At 35.8% G+C, this 17,045-nt stretch overlaps 2 protein-coding genes and 1 long non-coding RNA gene across 4 annotated transcripts; 1 reads left to right on the forward strand and 2 right to left on the reverse strand.

Annotated features, from left to right (window-relative positions):
* The first annotated feature begins 255 nt into the window (after nt 1-255).
* On the forward strand, nt 256-3,266 carry LOC114419837 (pentatricopeptide repeat-containing protein At2g03380, mitochondrial). Its single transcript, XM_028385635.1, has one exon. The coding sequence runs from the start codon at nt 300-302 to the stop codon at nt 2,397-2,399; it is 2,100 nt and encodes a 699-aa protein (XP_028241436.1). The 5' UTR covers nt 256-299; the 3' UTR covers nt 2,400-3,266.
* Nucleotides 3,267-4,146: 880 nt separating this feature from the next.
* On the reverse strand, nt 4,147-16,323 carry LOC114419838 (protein GDAP2 homolog). 2 transcript variants are annotated; one of them, XM_028385636.1, is made up of 15 exons: nt 16,038-16,321; nt 15,371-15,742; nt 12,183-12,260; nt 11,876-11,931; nt 11,492-11,611; nt 11,307-11,377; nt 9,796-9,889; nt 9,433-9,636; nt 8,875-9,126; nt 6,724-6,832; nt 6,478-6,545; nt 5,464-5,533; nt 5,269-5,343; nt 5,097-5,188; nt 4,147-4,510 (listed from the first exon to the last, which is right to left on the reverse strand). In XM_028385636.1, exons 2-15 carry the CDS (start codon nt 15,677-15,679, stop codon nt 4,435-4,437), a joined length of 1,674 nt encoding a protein of 557 aa, XP_028241437.1. In that variant the 5' UTR covers nt 15,680-15,742; nt 16,038-16,321; the 3' UTR covers nt 4,147-4,434. The 2 variants fall into 2 exon arrangements, 1 of the variants encoding a protein (XP_028241437.1); XR_003668313.1 differs by lacking the exon at nt 6,478-6,545 and having other exon boundaries at nt 16,038-16,323.
* On the reverse strand, nt 7,320-8,867 carry LOC114419839. Its single transcript, XR_003668314.1, has 2 exons — nt 8,317-8,867; nt 7,320-8,188 (listed from the first exon to the last, which is right to left on the reverse strand). It is a non-coding gene; the product is annotated as an uncharacterized LOC114419839 (long non-coding RNA).
* Nucleotides 16,324-17,045: the final 722 nt, after the last annotated feature.

Here is a 17,045-nt window from a genome sequence, read left to right on the forward strand (position 1 = left end):
ATACTTATTTAACAATTATTTTTAACTTAAATGATAAGAATTGATATTTTTATTATTTATGATTGCATATATGAAAAGGATAGATAAAAGAGAAAAAAATCGAAAAAATATCAAAAAGAAAGATTTTTAGCATCACTTATCTTTATTATCTTAATCTTTTATGTATGCTATCTTTTCCTTTTTTATCATTATCATCCTTTAACAAAAAAAAATCAAAAACCTAGTATAATTGATCAAACCCTTCCTCCCTTAGGCTTAAACCTTAAAGTCTTAAACCCTGAACTATAACATAACATAACATGTTCCCAATTTCAAGAGTCCTCCGCGTCACCACAAAACCTCGTCTTCACTGGAACTCCCTCTACCACCACCATGGACAAAAACAACAGCCACCATCACCTCCAACATTCTACCTCTCCCGCCTCTGCACAAATCTCCCCTCCCTCAAAATCCTCCACGCCTCCTTCCTCATCCATGGCCTCACCAACGACCTCCTCCTCTCCACAAAGCTCCTCAGCCTCTACGCCTCCTTCGGCCAACTCCGCCACGCCCGCAAAATCTTCAACCATCTCCCCACGCGCGACCTCTACTGCTTCAAAGTCATGATCCGCGCCTACTTCCTAAACGACACCCCCTCCGGCGTCGTTTCGCTCTACCGCCTCATGCGCCTCTCCCTCCACCCCACCCCGCACGACTACGTCCTCTTCTCCATCGTTTTCAAATCCTGCGCCGAGTCGCGCGACTTCCAAACCCTCACAATCACCCACTGCCACTTCGTCAAGTCTCTCCCCTCCGACTCCTTCGTCCTCACGTGCCTCGTCGACGCGTACGCCAAGTTCGCGCGCGTCGACGAGGCCACACGAGCCTTCGACGAGATCCACGAAAACGACGACGTCGTTTCGTGGACCTCCATGATCGTCGCGTACGTGCAAAACGACTGCGCGCGTGAGGGGCTTACCCTGTTCAACAGAATGCGAGAAGCGTTTGTAGACGGAAACGAGTTCACTGTTGGGAGCTTGGTTAGCGCGTGCACCAAATTGAATTGGCTTCACCAGGGAAAGTGGGTTCATGGGTTTGTTATTAAAAACGGAATTTGTGTTAATTCTTACCTAACGACGTCGCTTTTGAACATGTATGTTAAATGCGGGAACATTCAGGACGCATGTAAGGTGTTTGATGAAAGTTCTTCATCCTCTTATGATCGTGATCTTGTTTCCTGGACGGCTATGATTGTAGGGTATAGTCAGAGAGGCTATCCTCATTTGGCACTAGAATTGTTCAAAGACAAGAAATGGAGCGGGATTTTGCCCAATTCGGTTACCGTTTCGAGTTTGTTGTCCTCGTGTGCACAGTTAGGTAACTCTGTTATGGGGAAGTTGCTTCATGGATTGGCGGTTAAGTGTGGATTGGATGATCATCCTGTGAGGAATGCTCTTGTTGATATGTATGCGAAATGCGGTGTTGTTTCGGATGCTCGTTGTGTGTTTGAAGCAATGCTTGAGAAGGATGTTGTGTCTTGGAACTCGATTATCTCTGGCTTTGTGCAGAGTGGCGAGGCTTATGAGGCTCTGAATCTTTTCAGGAGAATGGGATTGGAGTTGTTTTCACCGGATGCTGTTACTGTGGTTGGCATTCTCTCCGCGTGTGCTTCACTTGGCATGCTTCACCTTGGTTGTTCGGTTCATGGTTTGGCGTTGAAGGATGGCCTGGTGGTGTCCAGCATCTATGTTGGCACTGCTCTGCTGAACTTCTACGCGAAATGTGGGGACGCAAGGGCAGCAAGGATGGTGTTCGATTCGATGGGGGAGAAGAACGCAGTGACTTGGGGCGCAATGATTGGCGGCTATGGGATGCAGGGCGATGGGAATGGATCACTCACATTGTTTAGGGATATGTTGGAGGAGCTTGTTGAACCGAATGAAGTGGTGTTCACAACTATATTGGCAGCTTGCAGCCACTCAGGGATGGTCGGAGAGGGTTCAAGGTTGTTTAATTTGATGTGTGGGGAGTTGAATTTTGTTCCTTCCATGAAGCACTATGCATGTATGGTTGACATGTTGGCACGTGCTGGGAACCTTGAAGAGGCGTTGGATTTTATTGAGAGAATGCCTGTTCAGCCTAGTGTTAGTGTGTTTGGAGCTTTTCTCCATGGGTGTGGACTTCATTCTAGGTTTGAGTTGGGAGGGGCGGCGATTAAGAAGATGTTGGAGTTGCACCCTGATGAAGCTTGTTACTATGTGCTTGTGTCGAACTTGTATGCTTCGGATGGGAGATGGGGCATGGTTAAGCAAGTGAGGGAGATGATAAAGCAAAGGGGATTGAACAAGGTTCCTGGTTGTAGTTCAGTGGAGATGGATCTCCAGAATGATAGTTATGCTAAAGTAGCAGTTGTTTCTTAATCAGTCATGTACATCTTCTGTGCATGATTATGTGGTGGTAAAGCCAAACTACTTGCTCAAACAAGTGATTCCACAGGTAACATTTCATGGGCTCTCCTATGTAAACAAGTCTTGGAAGAGTAGAGATAAAATTTGGGAGTAAGACTCAAGGAGATTGGAAGATGTGAATGGATCTGATTTGGAGATATCAGTAAATATTTTCACCTTTTCCCTATTGAATTGAAGTGTTTTTTACGTAACCAATCTGTGAAGTATGTTAAATAGAAGGACTATTCCTGAAAAGCAGCTTGAAGCTCCTCTAGTATCAACCATTAGCCCCACAAGACACAGTTCTTATGAGGTATGCAAGCAGAGGCAAATATTTTCTTGTCATTGCCTTCTGCTGCAATCTAGTGGATGATGTAATCAGCATTCTTCTGTAGACTAGATAAGTTGGACTGTGGATAATCTGCGGAGAAAGTTTGATCATTCAAAAGAAAAAGATTGTGAGGATAATGAGTATTCCTCAGAAAGTTTGTGCACTCTCACTCTTGGAGTTTGACTCGCCATTTTTTCGTCACACTTTGTATTAGGATGCGCTTGAATGACTTGGATCTCCATCAAATTGGACATGTAGCTCATGACAGTGGGTGGTAGATTTGTTCCTGAATCACTGTTCTTCACTAACGCTGTTATTGATGCCAAAATTATTTGCGCAGTGTAATAAACTTTGTCGATATATTTAGAAGTTCCTAATAGTTAGGATCTTTTGTTCATAAATATATATTAGTTTTTACAATGTAATAAACTTTGTAATTGAAACTTGTACAAAACCTTGCATATTTGCCATTCATCAATGGATTAGACTGGTCTTGAAGTTTTGGATCACTTTTCTTTCTACCACTATTTCAATTTTATTCTTTCACTCTTTTTTCAATTCTTTCCTTTCTGTTTGCAATTAAATCTCTTGATCGATCACTAAGATTAATATTTTTTTTCTTTTCAACTATTTTTCATCAATCACTCTTTTTCAACCAGCGTTATACAATTATTGGATGGTTTTCAGTGGAAGTAATGCTTTTTCCTGATTCTATCTGGAATCTAAATTTCGATGAAAATTGCAAAATTTTCCCAACATATTATATTCAAGACCTGCACTAAATCTCTTTTCAAAACTCTTATCATACTTATGTGTATCAAATTTTTGTGAAGCATATTCATCTCGTTAAAGTTAAACAAGCATCTTAAATCAATAAATGACTCGCATCGACCAAAAACAAGATTTATGGTGAAAATTTAATTGCATAGTGAAATATAATCCCTGACTTCCTCCTCTTGCACTTAAGCTTCTTGTCTAACGGATAGTTATTTAATCCATATAAGGTAGAAATTTCAAAGTTTATTTGGATTGAAGCAGTTATATCATGTTAGAACACATGATCAACTATAGACTACAAACTAAATCATAATCACTTAGAATAACACCGGATCATTCTAATTAGGCCGCTTCATGGGAATTGTTCGAAGAGTTAGTTCATACCAAAACTCATTATGAAACAACCCTTTTTGAAATTCATGGGAATTGTACATGAAAGCTAAAATTCTGAAATTCTTCCGAATTTAAAAAACCATAAGCAAGCTTTAAAACAATTTCTCCAACAGAAAACAAAATCGCATTGGCACGTTAATAATGAGCAAACAACTTAACCACGGGTTTGGTTAGCACAGTTAACACGGAACAATAGCAAAAACCAATTATGCAATGATAGAAACGAAAATCATCAAAGACTAATTTTATTCAATATATTTCCCTTGAATATACAAACAATTAAAGAAATCCAACCATTAGCTTCCACAATCAATAACATATACAAACGGGGGAACTTATCACTCCTTCCAAAAATCCAAAAAAAAAAAAAAAGAATGCTTCCATACACATTTCAAATTCATACAAGCCCCTCTTCCTGTTAACAGCGACAATAAGGGCAAGGCAAATAATTTAGAAACTGCAGTGAATGGTCCTCCTTTATCAACTAATGATAGAAGTTCATGTGTGTCATGGTCTGTTGTACACATATTTTGTTCTGGGATCCACAATGAGACCCGTCCCTCCATTCACTTCCAAGTCATGCCTGTGTGAATAAAAGTATGAAACAATTTAGTGCCAAGCACTATGATCTAAAACTAAATTTGCTATTAAGAAAATAGATACAGCAAGAAAAAGGATTTTCAGCACAAATAACAAAGAATTCCTGTGAGGATATATGTTAGGACTGAGAATGCAGGTTCCAGACAGTTGCAAGTTAATTATAGAAAGAGGAGGAACGGGGTAGTTTGGGAAAGGTGAGAAGGTTATTAGGCTGTGGTGAAATGTGCAGGTCTGTTGGTGTAAATAGAGTGTGTTAAGGGAAAGAAGGATTATTCATTTTTCATCAAATTTGTAAATTGAGCTAGGCTCTTTGTGAAGGGGCAACCCTTAGAGGAGGATTCATTCTCTTAGTTCTTGTACTTCCCTTACCCATCAATAATATTCTTTCTTTTCATCTCATCATCTCTTGGTTCCTAACAATACTAGCATAGGGCATTCCTAACATGCTAAAACTGCTTTATTTCCAAATACTTTTCAGAAGCCGTATATTGAAAATGAAAAAGTTGTACAAAATAACATTACAAAAAAGAAAATGTAGATGGCACCGTGTGAAAACATAAACACTCAACTGAAACACAAAATCTGGGATGGTCAACTGTTCACGAGGTATGTATCTGAAGAGCTGCAGAAGTCGATCAGCATATACCACTTTCTTCCAAACCTGAAAGTTAACTTTTAATAACACAAATATATACATACACATATGAGGTCATTAAATATGCTTTGATTTCAATACTGTACCACACTGTCCACAAACATCTGAAGTCCAAATACTGCTGCTTTTAGTCCGAAAGTTGGGTGAAGGACATATATTGCCTACACGTCAGATTGAGATTGAGAAATAAGAAAACTTTGAAAGTGTAATGCATTTGGACAACAGAAATAGTTTGTAAAAGTACCAAACCAAACAGAGAGAAGAAAATAAACAGTGCTTACATGCAGGTTGCGCTGGTGCTTCCGACCAAGTATTTGTTGCAATCTTCTCATCCAACCCAGGTCTGGCTGCCTAATTATATCAAAACAGGACGGGAAAAAGTAAAATTAAACTGTCAACAAAGCCAAAACCATGGGCGTTGAACAGAAATCAGGAGATACCAATAATTGTAAACTACACACTTTCACAATTCACAATGCAACTTGCTGATGTAAAATATTCTTAACCAACCTTCAAAATGTACTAACATTCATTCAACTATGCTTCACTCCAGTGGCACAACTTCAATTCATTTTAACACATTTTATCAAAAAAGGGTCACCTTTGTCTCTTAAGTGATGCATCATATAAGCCTACCACTCAAACAGGAATATATCCCCTCAGCAAAAAATGCATTTTAACAGCTAAAGCATCCTCAAGAAAGTAGCATATACTTGAGTCACATTGAATCAAACCAAAAGGTAGCTCAAATTTAATATTGGACCATGTATCAAGTTTTGGCAACATAAACAGGAAGGAAAAGTTTTAGTAACATAAACAGGAAGAAAAATATCATAGAATCATTCTCCAAAAAAGTACAGACTACAAGTGGTCAAGTGGCTTCATGATGCCATGCCTCGCATTGACAAAGCCAATGGCCAAGCACATGTTTCCAGCAACTATGCACTGCCAGTACAATGTGAATAGTTTGGTAACCAAAATACCATTCCAGATGTATAAAAGAAAAATGTTTAAACATATTTTCTATATCTTGACTGTTGAATTTTCAGATTTCCCTTTACCTGGTTGAATAAAAGGAGTGAATTACCAATTACCAAAGCTTATGGCTACAGAACTATTTCAATTAATTTGACAAAGTAATCACACAAAATAATTAGTTAGCAATGAACGTTTAACAATTATCTCATTCCCCTTGAACATTCCTAAAATATTTTTCAATGATTAGCATATAACAAGCCTATATTTCATGAATAAACAATAGACCAATGGGTAGAATTCAAACATTTAACACTTACATCTGCAAAGATGCAGCAGAGTGGAAGTAGACAATAGAAAAAGGCTTTTGTATTAAAGGCTCAAACTCCTGAAATTTAACACCAAGGAAAACAAAGGGGGGGGGGGGGGAAGACTGATTAGAACTTACGATCACAAATCAGTTTTTCCTTTTAAATAGAAGTATGCATTGCCAAAAAATTTATAATGGCCAAACTAATGCTTGCCAACAGAAAAAGATATCCAGCAGCAGGGTATAACCAAATTACCTTCACCACATATAGCACAAATCGCTCCAGATCAAGACACCGAAGTAAAAAGTGGGCCCCTACAACAACCATGACAGGATGCCCCTCACTGTCTACCCCACCACGATAGCTGAAAAACACATCTTGGACATTAATTGAAAAAATCATATAAACCCTTAAAAGATCAATCTGAACACATACATAAAGCATTCACATTGATAGGCTATGAGTAGCAAGAATGTAAGGAATTTCTGAAACACAAAACTCCATCATAATTTCCATTATTATTGAATCTTGTTGGAAGCCAAACCACATTAATGTTCCACTTTCCATATGGCTTAGGTTTTTTGTATAGCAATTTGAATAAGTTTAAATGTATCTTAGGAAATAGTGCTAACTTAATTGCTTCCTTGTAAATTGTATTTGACATTTACTATCTTTGTAATCTTCCATGTATATAAATAAAAGTTAATTCATAAATTTTTTTTATTTCTCATTTCTCACAAATCTAAGTAAATAAATCTTATCCAGCAACATTGTTTTTATTTTCTTCACCGCAAAAGACTTGCTATCATTACAGAACAGTCTGACCGTTAAATATTAATGCATTATAGGGATTAACAAACACTAAAAATAATAATACTGAAAAACCTCAATTTATATTACAACTCACTGATCTGAACTAAGCAAACATTAGAATCAGAAACAAAAGGAAAGTATTAACAAATAAAGAGACACTATAAAATATGCAGCCCTTCTCCCAGGCAGAAGCCTTCCTAAGGTCCTTGCCCCAAAATTCTCCCCTTTAGAATCAGAGGAATACAGATTCGTATACACTGTATTGGTGTCAGAGTACGAATTTGAGTTATCATTCTCAGTGGAATGCGAAGAAGTCGTTTAAGTAAGATTCACTATTCATGTGAAGGAATTACTCGAAGATTTGAGTCTGGTGTATTTTTCGAAGTCATAGTTCCTGCACAAGAATGTAACCTTCCGCTTCTTCAATGGTGATGTGTGGTAGACGACTCTCAATTAGAGCAATCGTTGAGTCAAAATTCCTAGGTAGACCTTCAAGAATTGCATCCATGTGTTCACGATAGGTAGCAGCATCACCAACCGAAGCAAGTGCATCAATAAGCTCTTTGATGTAAGAGAGAAAATCAGAAACTGGACAATTGTCAAGCGTCTTGTGACGGAGCTCCAATTGAAGCTGTTGTGCCTTTGTTCATGTCTGATGATGGAAATACACTTGGGTCTTGTCCCACACTTGATACGAGTACGTCTATCCAAGAACACGAGCAAGCATCGAGCTCGAGAGCGTTGACTGAAGCCAAACAAGGAGAAACTAATCTTGTTCCTACCACATCGAGAAGAGAGGATTAACGCGATCAAGATCGCAATCTTCATCAAAGACATATTGCGGAGGGATTTGAGGATTCACAACGAAGCGATTGAGTCCACGCATAGTGATCGCTGACTTGATTTGCTGTCGCCACAGCAAGAAGTTCTTATCATTTAACTTTTTTGTGATTTGATGCAAAAAAAAAAAATTCATAGGGAACGACAAAGTGGAAATATCTTGATTCATCGGAACAGTGTTGAGTGGAGTCAAACCGGAGTTGTTCGCTAGAGACAGAGTCGCACCGGTGTTGTTTGCTGGAGTCAGATCGCACCAGTGTCGCCGGTGTTAACCAAAGTTGCATCAGTATTTGCGGAAGCCATGAAAATGGATCAGAGAGCTCTAGATACCATGTAGAAAGTATAGAGAAGAGAAAAGAGATTTGTATATTGCATTGAGAAAATATTACAAAGGCACTGTAATCTCTTACAAGAGCAGTATTTATACTATTGAGATTCAGTTGTAACATAAATCTAACTAAACACAACTGTCAACTAACTATAGTTATAAAGCTAACTAGAGTTATTTACTCATACACTTACAAGACTCAAGTTACTTGTGGTCTATCGGCATAGAAAAATATTCTTAAGTTACTTGGTAAAGAAGCCAAAAAGGATACAAGGAATTTTACAACCTTAAAGTTAAATACATGTAAAACATTGTTAGTAAGAAGGATTCAATCATCCTAACAAAAACTACAAATAAATCCCCACAAATAATACTAAAACTCTGAGCATGCATGCATAACAATGATGAAATAGGTGGATACTTACACAATTTTCATTTCTGCAATTTCAGAAAGATTTAAGGAATTTGCTTTAGACAGGTATCTAGAGTGTAGAGAATATTCTTCGGCAGCAGACAATGAGGGTCCACCAAGGTCGCCATATCCAATCAATTTAGCACAATTCCAGCCTCTTTGTGCTTCAGCAGTTTTCTCCCACTGCTCCATCCGCCGTTGATCGGGGTCTTTGATCATGGACATGAAGGCAGGATCCAGAAATGAATCTAAATGTGATGAATTCCTATAAAAGCCACATGGATCAGGAAACTTCTATCAGAAGTTAGATTAAAAAAATGGATTGTGTTCTGTTTAATCAAATACAACAAAAACTCTTAAGCAAATAAAGTTATGTGCAATCAAATTAATTTAAAGCTATCAGACAGATATCTCAAATATAGTGAAACACAGAAGGCTTGAATAGTTGCAACAGAAAATGTTTTAGTTTTATTTTCTGCTCCAATAAATCAATTGTAGGTTGCTTTCCATAATAGATCCATTTTACGTGTTATTTGTTATTCTGTGAATTTGGTTTGCATCAACTACTGACCTGCTAACCAAGCCGACATCACTAACAGGATGATCAGCTGGAAATTCAGGTGGTCTTGAAACTATCCTTTTGGGCAAAGGCTTTATTCTGATTTTACGCTCATCTGAGATTGTCTCACCATTTTCATCCCCAACATCTGCAGGAAGTTTAGACAAAGCAACTTGCTCCTCATGTTTATCCCGAGGAAAGTACAGAGGAAGCAACCTTCATGAATAATACAAAAGGTAAAAATAATAAATAATTAATACAAAGACTAAAGGTTGGCTGAAAAGAAAATCAACCTGACTTATGTAACTCTTGGAAGTTCAAGTTACTAAAAAATTTGCAGATATCATCATGAAAACAAACAAATGCTTAAAATACCTTTTATATATCTCAGTATCAGTTGTGCTCACAGTGCAAAAGACAACAGCTATTATGTTGTTTTTCTGCTTCTCAAGAAATCGCCGCACTGTTCCTGAATAAAAGATGGTTTAGCCTAAGATTAATATACCACCCTTCAGGCATTTGTAAACAATTGCTAACTTGAAACAGAAATCATACTTTAATATACTAGCTGCATTCAGCAGGGATACGATAAAATAAGCTGAGATCATTGGAAATTATACATTGCAGTATAATTATGATTTATGAAAAAGATAAAAAGATGCACCCGGCATGCACTCTGTTCTCCTACTCAAGCTGCAACTGTTACCCCTGATCTATAAATCAATGAAACACTAGCTTGAGGCAATATGCAAGGTTACTTGAATACACAAATGAGTGTAATATGCGTAACCTCCCCAAATCTCAGTTCTTTAAGCAATTGTTTGAGATACATAAGTTCAAAAAAGTGGCTGAAGTCAAGGACGGAACCAGGATTTTTATTTTGGGGAGGGGGGGGGGTGCGGGTGATAATTGTCGTTCAATAAAAAATAAATATATATCTTATGAAAGTAAATATAACAATACATCAAAATAATTGACTTCTTTTTTCTTAAAATGTTGTTCATCAAGTTTACAAGTCTATGATGAAATATTTAAAGTGTGTGAAAGAAGAATACAATGAAATTGATTGAAATCAATCCTTTCTTTCTAAAGAATAAAGACATATTTTTGTTCTTTCTGTTAATATAAGAAAAATAATGTAATACATACTTAAAAGAAGAAAAAGACTCATTACAAATACCAACTAGGAAAAAAAACATGTTAATTAACTTTTGTTTTGGCCTCCTAATGTCTTTGAAGATAGGAAAAAGAAGTGATATTCATGACTCAAAATGGAAGGAAAAAAATAATACAATATTTGATACACTAAGATGGCTTCCTATTTATGTGAAAACATTTTTAGTAGATGAAATTTGTTATAGATTTTATGCATTCTGAGTTTTGATTAAATATAAAATATAAAAAAATACAAATACTACGGACAACTTTCCTATACATATACAACTATAAAAATCTAGAAGAGAACTGCAATTAATAAAATGAGGCAGAGGGGGCTAGATAAAAAATTTAGAAGAAAGTATATTAAATTAATGTTAGTAACAGGGGGCGGAGGGGGGGCTAGATAAAACTTTAGAAGAAATAAAATATACTAAATTAATTTATTAGTGTATATATAAGGATTGGATAAGAAGAGTAACGCATTAATTAATTAGGTGAGAAAGTAATTAAGCGAAAAGAGAGATTGAGTCTCAATAGTTTTAAGGGTAATTTTGGCAAAATAATACAAATTGTTAACAAATTTAATGCTACTAACTATATTAACCAACTTTCGTAAAGGGTGTGAATTAGTTAAAAGAGTCTTACATTTAAGGATGAAGGTAGTGTTAAGTTACAACGTCAAAAGAAACAAATTGAAAAAGTAAAATCACGTAAACACAAAATCTCACTTATAGCTACATGTGCAGCTGGTTCTCGGGGATAGTTCTTTGCCTCCGTATAAATACAGCCCATAGCAATGCTACATAAATATATGCCAAAAAAGTAAGTCATAGAATTTTAAACATGGCATTTGTGAAAACAATAAATGTAAGAAAATAAACAATATAACATTTGGAGGAGGAGAGCAAGGAACCTTTGAAGCCCATTTTCAACCAGAAGCTCCAGGCAAGAACGATAGCAATGACTTAAAGCATTCTCTGCAGCATTATGGTACTTTATAGCATACTTTGGGCCAACCGTGTGGAAAATTTTCCTGCGGGTAATTTATCAAAGAATGCAATCAATGCATCAACATAATTTCTGGAGCACAACATATGATTAACAGATCTCAGATTTCACCAAAAAGGGAAAAGAAAAAACAGATCTAAGATCCAAACCACAGGAGAAAAAGCATGGTATTTAACATTTAAAATTATCATACAAATCCAATAAAACAGGACTGTTGTTTCTTTACTTTGAACAAGCAATTTTTTTTGGAGGGGGGGGGGGGGGGCGGTGGGGGGGGAGTCATACAAACCTGGCAGGAAGGTCATATGCCTTGGTAACTTTAGCCATCCCTGTTCGACATCCACCCTGTCAATGATACAGATGTATTAATCAATATTCCCAATCATCATTTACAGAAAACTGCTTCCAATATGTTACTGAGATATGGCAATTTTTCTGGACCTGCTTCTTACAAGTTTAAGAAATATCAAACCACAAAATATAAAGCAACTAAAAACATAATAATTAATAAATATGTAATTCATGTGGCAAGCTCACATAACATTCAACTTCAACATGGAGTGCATAATAAATTTTTGGTAAATAGTTAACTATACCAGTGTCGCACATTCTTCTGCAAGACCGGGTCCAGCTGCATCATGCAACCCAGGGCTGCTGTGTGCTTCATCCATATTCTGTTCATGACAAGAAATGAAAACCAGGTAAGAAATAAGATATCATTAGCCCCATTTCATTTCTAACATGCTTAACAGTATCATTATATTATGAATAATGAATAATGATATATCCTACTAATGACCATTCTATTTCTGATACCTAATAAAGAAAACATTAAATGGAAAGTAGATGGATGCATTTCATGCCTTGAGAACACAAAATGAAATCAATACTTTTTTATTTAGTAATTAGGAGGATCATTAGGAAGATTGATTAGGAGGATCCAGAATTAATATCTCACTTTATGTAGTTACACTCTGAGATGCAGGATAAAATATTCAAACAACAAAAATATGAAAAGGACTCTGTAAGGAATTGGTAAAGAATAATGAAAAGATGAAAGAATGGCAGAAAGAAATCTGAAAGGATGTGTATTGCTCCTCAGAATCGAAGGTTCCCAAAGAAAGAAATGAATGTACAAACTATCTAGGACCTTAGAGCCTGGTCTCTCCCCCAAATCAGTTGCAACTCCAAAACCAACTAATTCCCTTCTAATCTTTCCTTTTTATTACTCTTCTACTGTTTCTGACTCTGACTTTACACATCAGTTTTGGATACACTAGCAGGGTCCCATCTAATTGGGGCTTATTCCTAATCCTTCTATTGTATACATTATTAATTGGGGGCCTAACAGACTCTTGACAAGAGTCAATTAATGTAAGAATATAATTTGATTCCTAGTTGCAAGCAGCCACAGGATAACAAGTGGTCTGTGAAAAGGAAAAAAAATGGATATTTGTCAAATTATCATGCTTTTGGTTCTTAATATTTGAATACGTCTATGCAAACAATATCATAAGTTTTCAATTTGATTTTATCAGCAATATCATCTTCGCTAACCTACAATGTTATTAATTTTAAATGCTGAAAATATATATTAGCATTTCAACACAGACTTTTAAATTACACAAAACAGACTAAGTGCCTGAGTGCCTATAAGAAATTATGCAACAGCAACCATCAAAGTCTTTTCCCACTAGATAGGATCAGCTACATAGACCAAATGATGCCAGGGTTCAATCATGAATTAAATCCTTGACATGTCCATTTAGATGTAAGACATTTTTAATGGTTTCACCTAGACTGTTTCTTCTCAGATGGTCAAACAACCTAGGCGAGATTCTACCATCTTTTCTCCAATAGTGCTACCCTTACTTTAAAATGTCACTTCAACTGATTCACTCTGAGATGCAGCTTGCCGCCAGCCTTGATCACATATTTCCTTTTCCCCTTGTATGTGCTTCCAGTGACTTACCTGTCTCAAGTGGTTGTTGGCTTGCAGCGCAATTGCAGTCAGCACCATCACAAGGTCACAGAGACAGAGAAAGATGGATTAAAGAGACACGGGAGAGATAAGGCAAAGAGCGAGAAGAGCCTGAAGTGTGTGACTAGAAACATTGGTTCAATTTTGAGTGGGAAAATTTTGGTGATGTGCTCTAGGTAATTTTTGGGTGAAGGAAAATTGGAGGAGACAGGAGGAAAAATAAGAGGAAAAGGTTAAATAATTTATATTTTGAAAATTTAAAATATGAAAGAGGGAAAAAATTGTGATGTAAATGATAGGAGAAAAAATACATAAATTACATGATTTTATAGATTATATAATGACACAGATAGTTTTAATATAATTTGTGTTGTTGTGAACAATTCACACCACAACAACCGCAATCTACATTACAACATCAGCAATATTCGTATCTGCAAAACAGTAATGCGACCACAACCACAATTTAAAACCTTGGTTCTAACACTAATTATAACACCACCATACATATATTTGTTGGTACAATATAAGTGATACAAAATCCTTTCTTCTGTAGAGCCTTCTAGAAAACTTCTTTGGGCATCTAGTCATCCTCTTGCAATTCAACATGCAATTCTTTTTGCTTCCTATGGTACTTCTCCATCAATCTTCATAAAAGGTATATGCACCATTGAGCAGTTGACCTTCCTGGTATAAAACAAAATTGGTTCTCTAAAATGTAAGTCCCTTGTCTTGATCTTTTTTTAATTACTTTTTCCCATAGTTTCATGGTTCATGAGCCTAATCCCTCTATAGTTAGCAAACTTTTGCAAATCTCCCTTGTTCTCAAAAATAGGAATTAAAGTGCTCCCTTTCCATCTAGCATTTTATATGATTTCATTATCTCATTAAAATTTTCGAAAGCCAAGTTATACCTTGCTCCCCTAGACAGTAGACACTTCCAAACTTCAGAAGAATAAAGAAACTATAGGCTCAAAAAAATGAAACATTCATGCATTTCCTCAAAAGGGAAAGGCCTACCAAAAGGAAGGGTGCCTGCAAAAATCTAATTTTAACTTGAAGAGCAGGGAGAGGCTGGAAACTTTATCAACTGCTTTGTTTTATGTACAAAACAATCACTTTACATAACAATATAACCTGTTTTTGGTGTCATTTTAGGTCTAACCTGTTCCCTAGGAGTCCTTAATGGCCATTATCTCGTCAAAGAATGAAGAAAGGAAAACATGGGGGGAAAACTATATATCTATCTAAGTGCTGAATCACTCATCACACTATATAATAATGATCAATAACATGGATGTTTGGGCAGTAAATTTCAGCCAGCAGGGAAAATTTATAATTTGATCATAAAATTCTTATATTCAGTTGTCTTCAAGATTATAAGCAAATGAGCATGAACCTACAGAAGTTATATAAATGAAGGAAACCTTTAATAAAATACTATATTAAATTTCAATATTTCAGAGAATCAGAGAAATCTTTTAGCCACCAAAAAGCTAATTGTTACACTATATTGAAATAATCATTTGAAATTTAAATCCATAATGGCATTAACGGTAAATTGAAAAAAGGACCAAAATGGAACCATTCGAAAACATAAAAAACCAAAATTAGACTTTTAAAACTTAAAGGACCAAATGAAAAAACACTAAAATGTAAAGGACCAAAAGTAACATAGCGTAAACAAAAAACAAGGTATAATGAAATGAGCATGAGTTCCATCATGATGTTCCACAAATCATAGTGACAAGATAGAAAACAACACAACGAACAATACTGAACAAAAAATCAGATAGTGCCCACCTCATTTGTTGAATTTACCACCGCATCCACCTCAAGATTCCAGGGATTCCCCCTCCACAAATATATCTTCGAATTGACTTCATCGTCAACAGGAAACTTTGACACCGACTCACTGCCATCGCCACTGTCTGCCCTTGAGGGCGATGCTAAAGGATCGGGAAAGTGTGAACTAGAAAATGAAGTTTCAAACCCCAAGACCTGATCAGCATCATTCCATCGCGGAACTTGGTCTAACGCCACAACAGAGTCCCCACTGTCAGTAGGCAATCCACCGCGCTGAATGGCAGAGGTAGCCACAGGCATATACATTTCAGGGACTCCTAGTCCTATCTACAGTACCAATCCCTTTCTTGAGCTTCCACAATCACTATGCTACAAACAATCAATAATCTAACATTCAGAATTCCGCAAACATGATATAAGCTCACTCAACTGACATAAACTACAACTACTGATACTATAAGCCATACAATCGCCTTAAAAAAAAAAAACCTTCCTTTCATTCATAAAACCAGAAATTAGATTCAAGGCCAAATTTTAAAGACTACCCATATATCTTAAATCATCATTTCTCAGATTACCCAAATTGAAAAGTACCATGGAAAAGGAAAATTAGTTAAAATCAGAACCCTAATTCAATATTTTAGGAAAGAGAAGAAAGTGAAACCTGAAATTGATGGAAGAGAATCTGCAGGTGGGATTCTGAGGTGTCGAAAAAGTGTTCCTCAAAAATTAATTTTGTTTGGGACAAATGAGAAAAACAAGGATTAAGATTGGTGCGTTGGTCGCTGTTATTACAATGGAGCTTGCAAATGCAAAAGCTTATTTATGTGTTTTTACGACAAAAGGAAAACAAATAAGAAATGATTAATTTGTCTTTTTCTGAAACTTTACGGCTTGGTAATTGAGATCCAGGTGAGTGAGACTCAAGCGAATTTCTGAGAATGAATTCAGATGAATTTGTAAAAATATTAAAACATTCAGTTAGCAGAAAGAAAAAAGAGGGTAAATAAATACTCCCTCCTTTTCTTTCTTTCTACCGAGTTTTCTTCTTTTCTTTTTCCTATCGTTTTAAACTAAATTACTTGACATTTTAGGGGGAAAATATAATATGATTTTTAGTAAATATATTTACTGTCAATAATAACAAAAAAATTATTACTTTAGCAAAAAAAATTATTCACTTAATTAAATATGGGAAACATTTATTAGTTATTTGTACCAATTGTCATTTAATAATGATAATAAAAAAATATTATATTAAATAAAATAAATTAAATGACTAATAATTTTATGCTTAAATATGTTTTAGTCCCTTAATTTGAAATAATTATTTTTTTAGTCTTTTAATAGAAAATTTACGAATATTAGTCCTTCAAATCTTGGAAAAGTCAATTTTGGATCCATCACTTTCAACTCCATTAACTTCTCCCTTACATGGCAAATGGAGGACACCTCACCAACTGTCACTTCTTTTTAAAGAATTCATGTGTATAATAAATTTTTAAAGTTAAAAAAAAATAATGAGTAGGTAATAGAAACTGTTAAGTTTTCTTCTAAAAAAAGAAACTGGTAGGTTTTCAAAAGAAGATAAAAGAATCGTAAAATTTAGGCTCTTTGTGCAAGGTTGACAGAAGACGTTTATAGTTTCATTATTTGGAATGGAAAATCGTGT

The sequence above is a fragment of the Glycine soja genome, chromosome 7, assembly GCF_004193775.1.
Source record: "Glycine soja cultivar W05 chromosome 7, ASM419377v2, whole genome shotgun sequence".
NCBI lineage: Eukaryota > Viridiplantae > Streptophyta > Magnoliopsida > Fabales > Fabaceae > Glycine > Glycine soja.

Excerpts from the sequence above, each read along its gene's own strand:
- LOC114419837 (XM_028385635.1), top strand. The coding sequence starts at position 300 with ATGTTCCCAATTTCAAGAGTCCTCCGCGTCACCACAAAACCTCGTCTT.
- LOC114419838 (XM_028385636.1), bottom strand. The coding sequence starts at position 15,679 with ATGTATATGCCTGTGGCTACCTCTGCCATTCAGCGCGGTGGATTGCCT. Across the intron at positions 9,890-11,306 it reads AGCTGCACATGTAGCTATAA|GAACAGTGCGGCGATTTCTT; the intron begins GTGAGATTTTGT and ends TCTTTTATTCAG. Across the intron at positions 6,833-8,874 it reads ATTGCAGAAATGAAAATTGT|CTATCGTGGTGGGGTAGACA; the intron begins GTAAGTATCCAC and ends TGTGTTTTTCAG.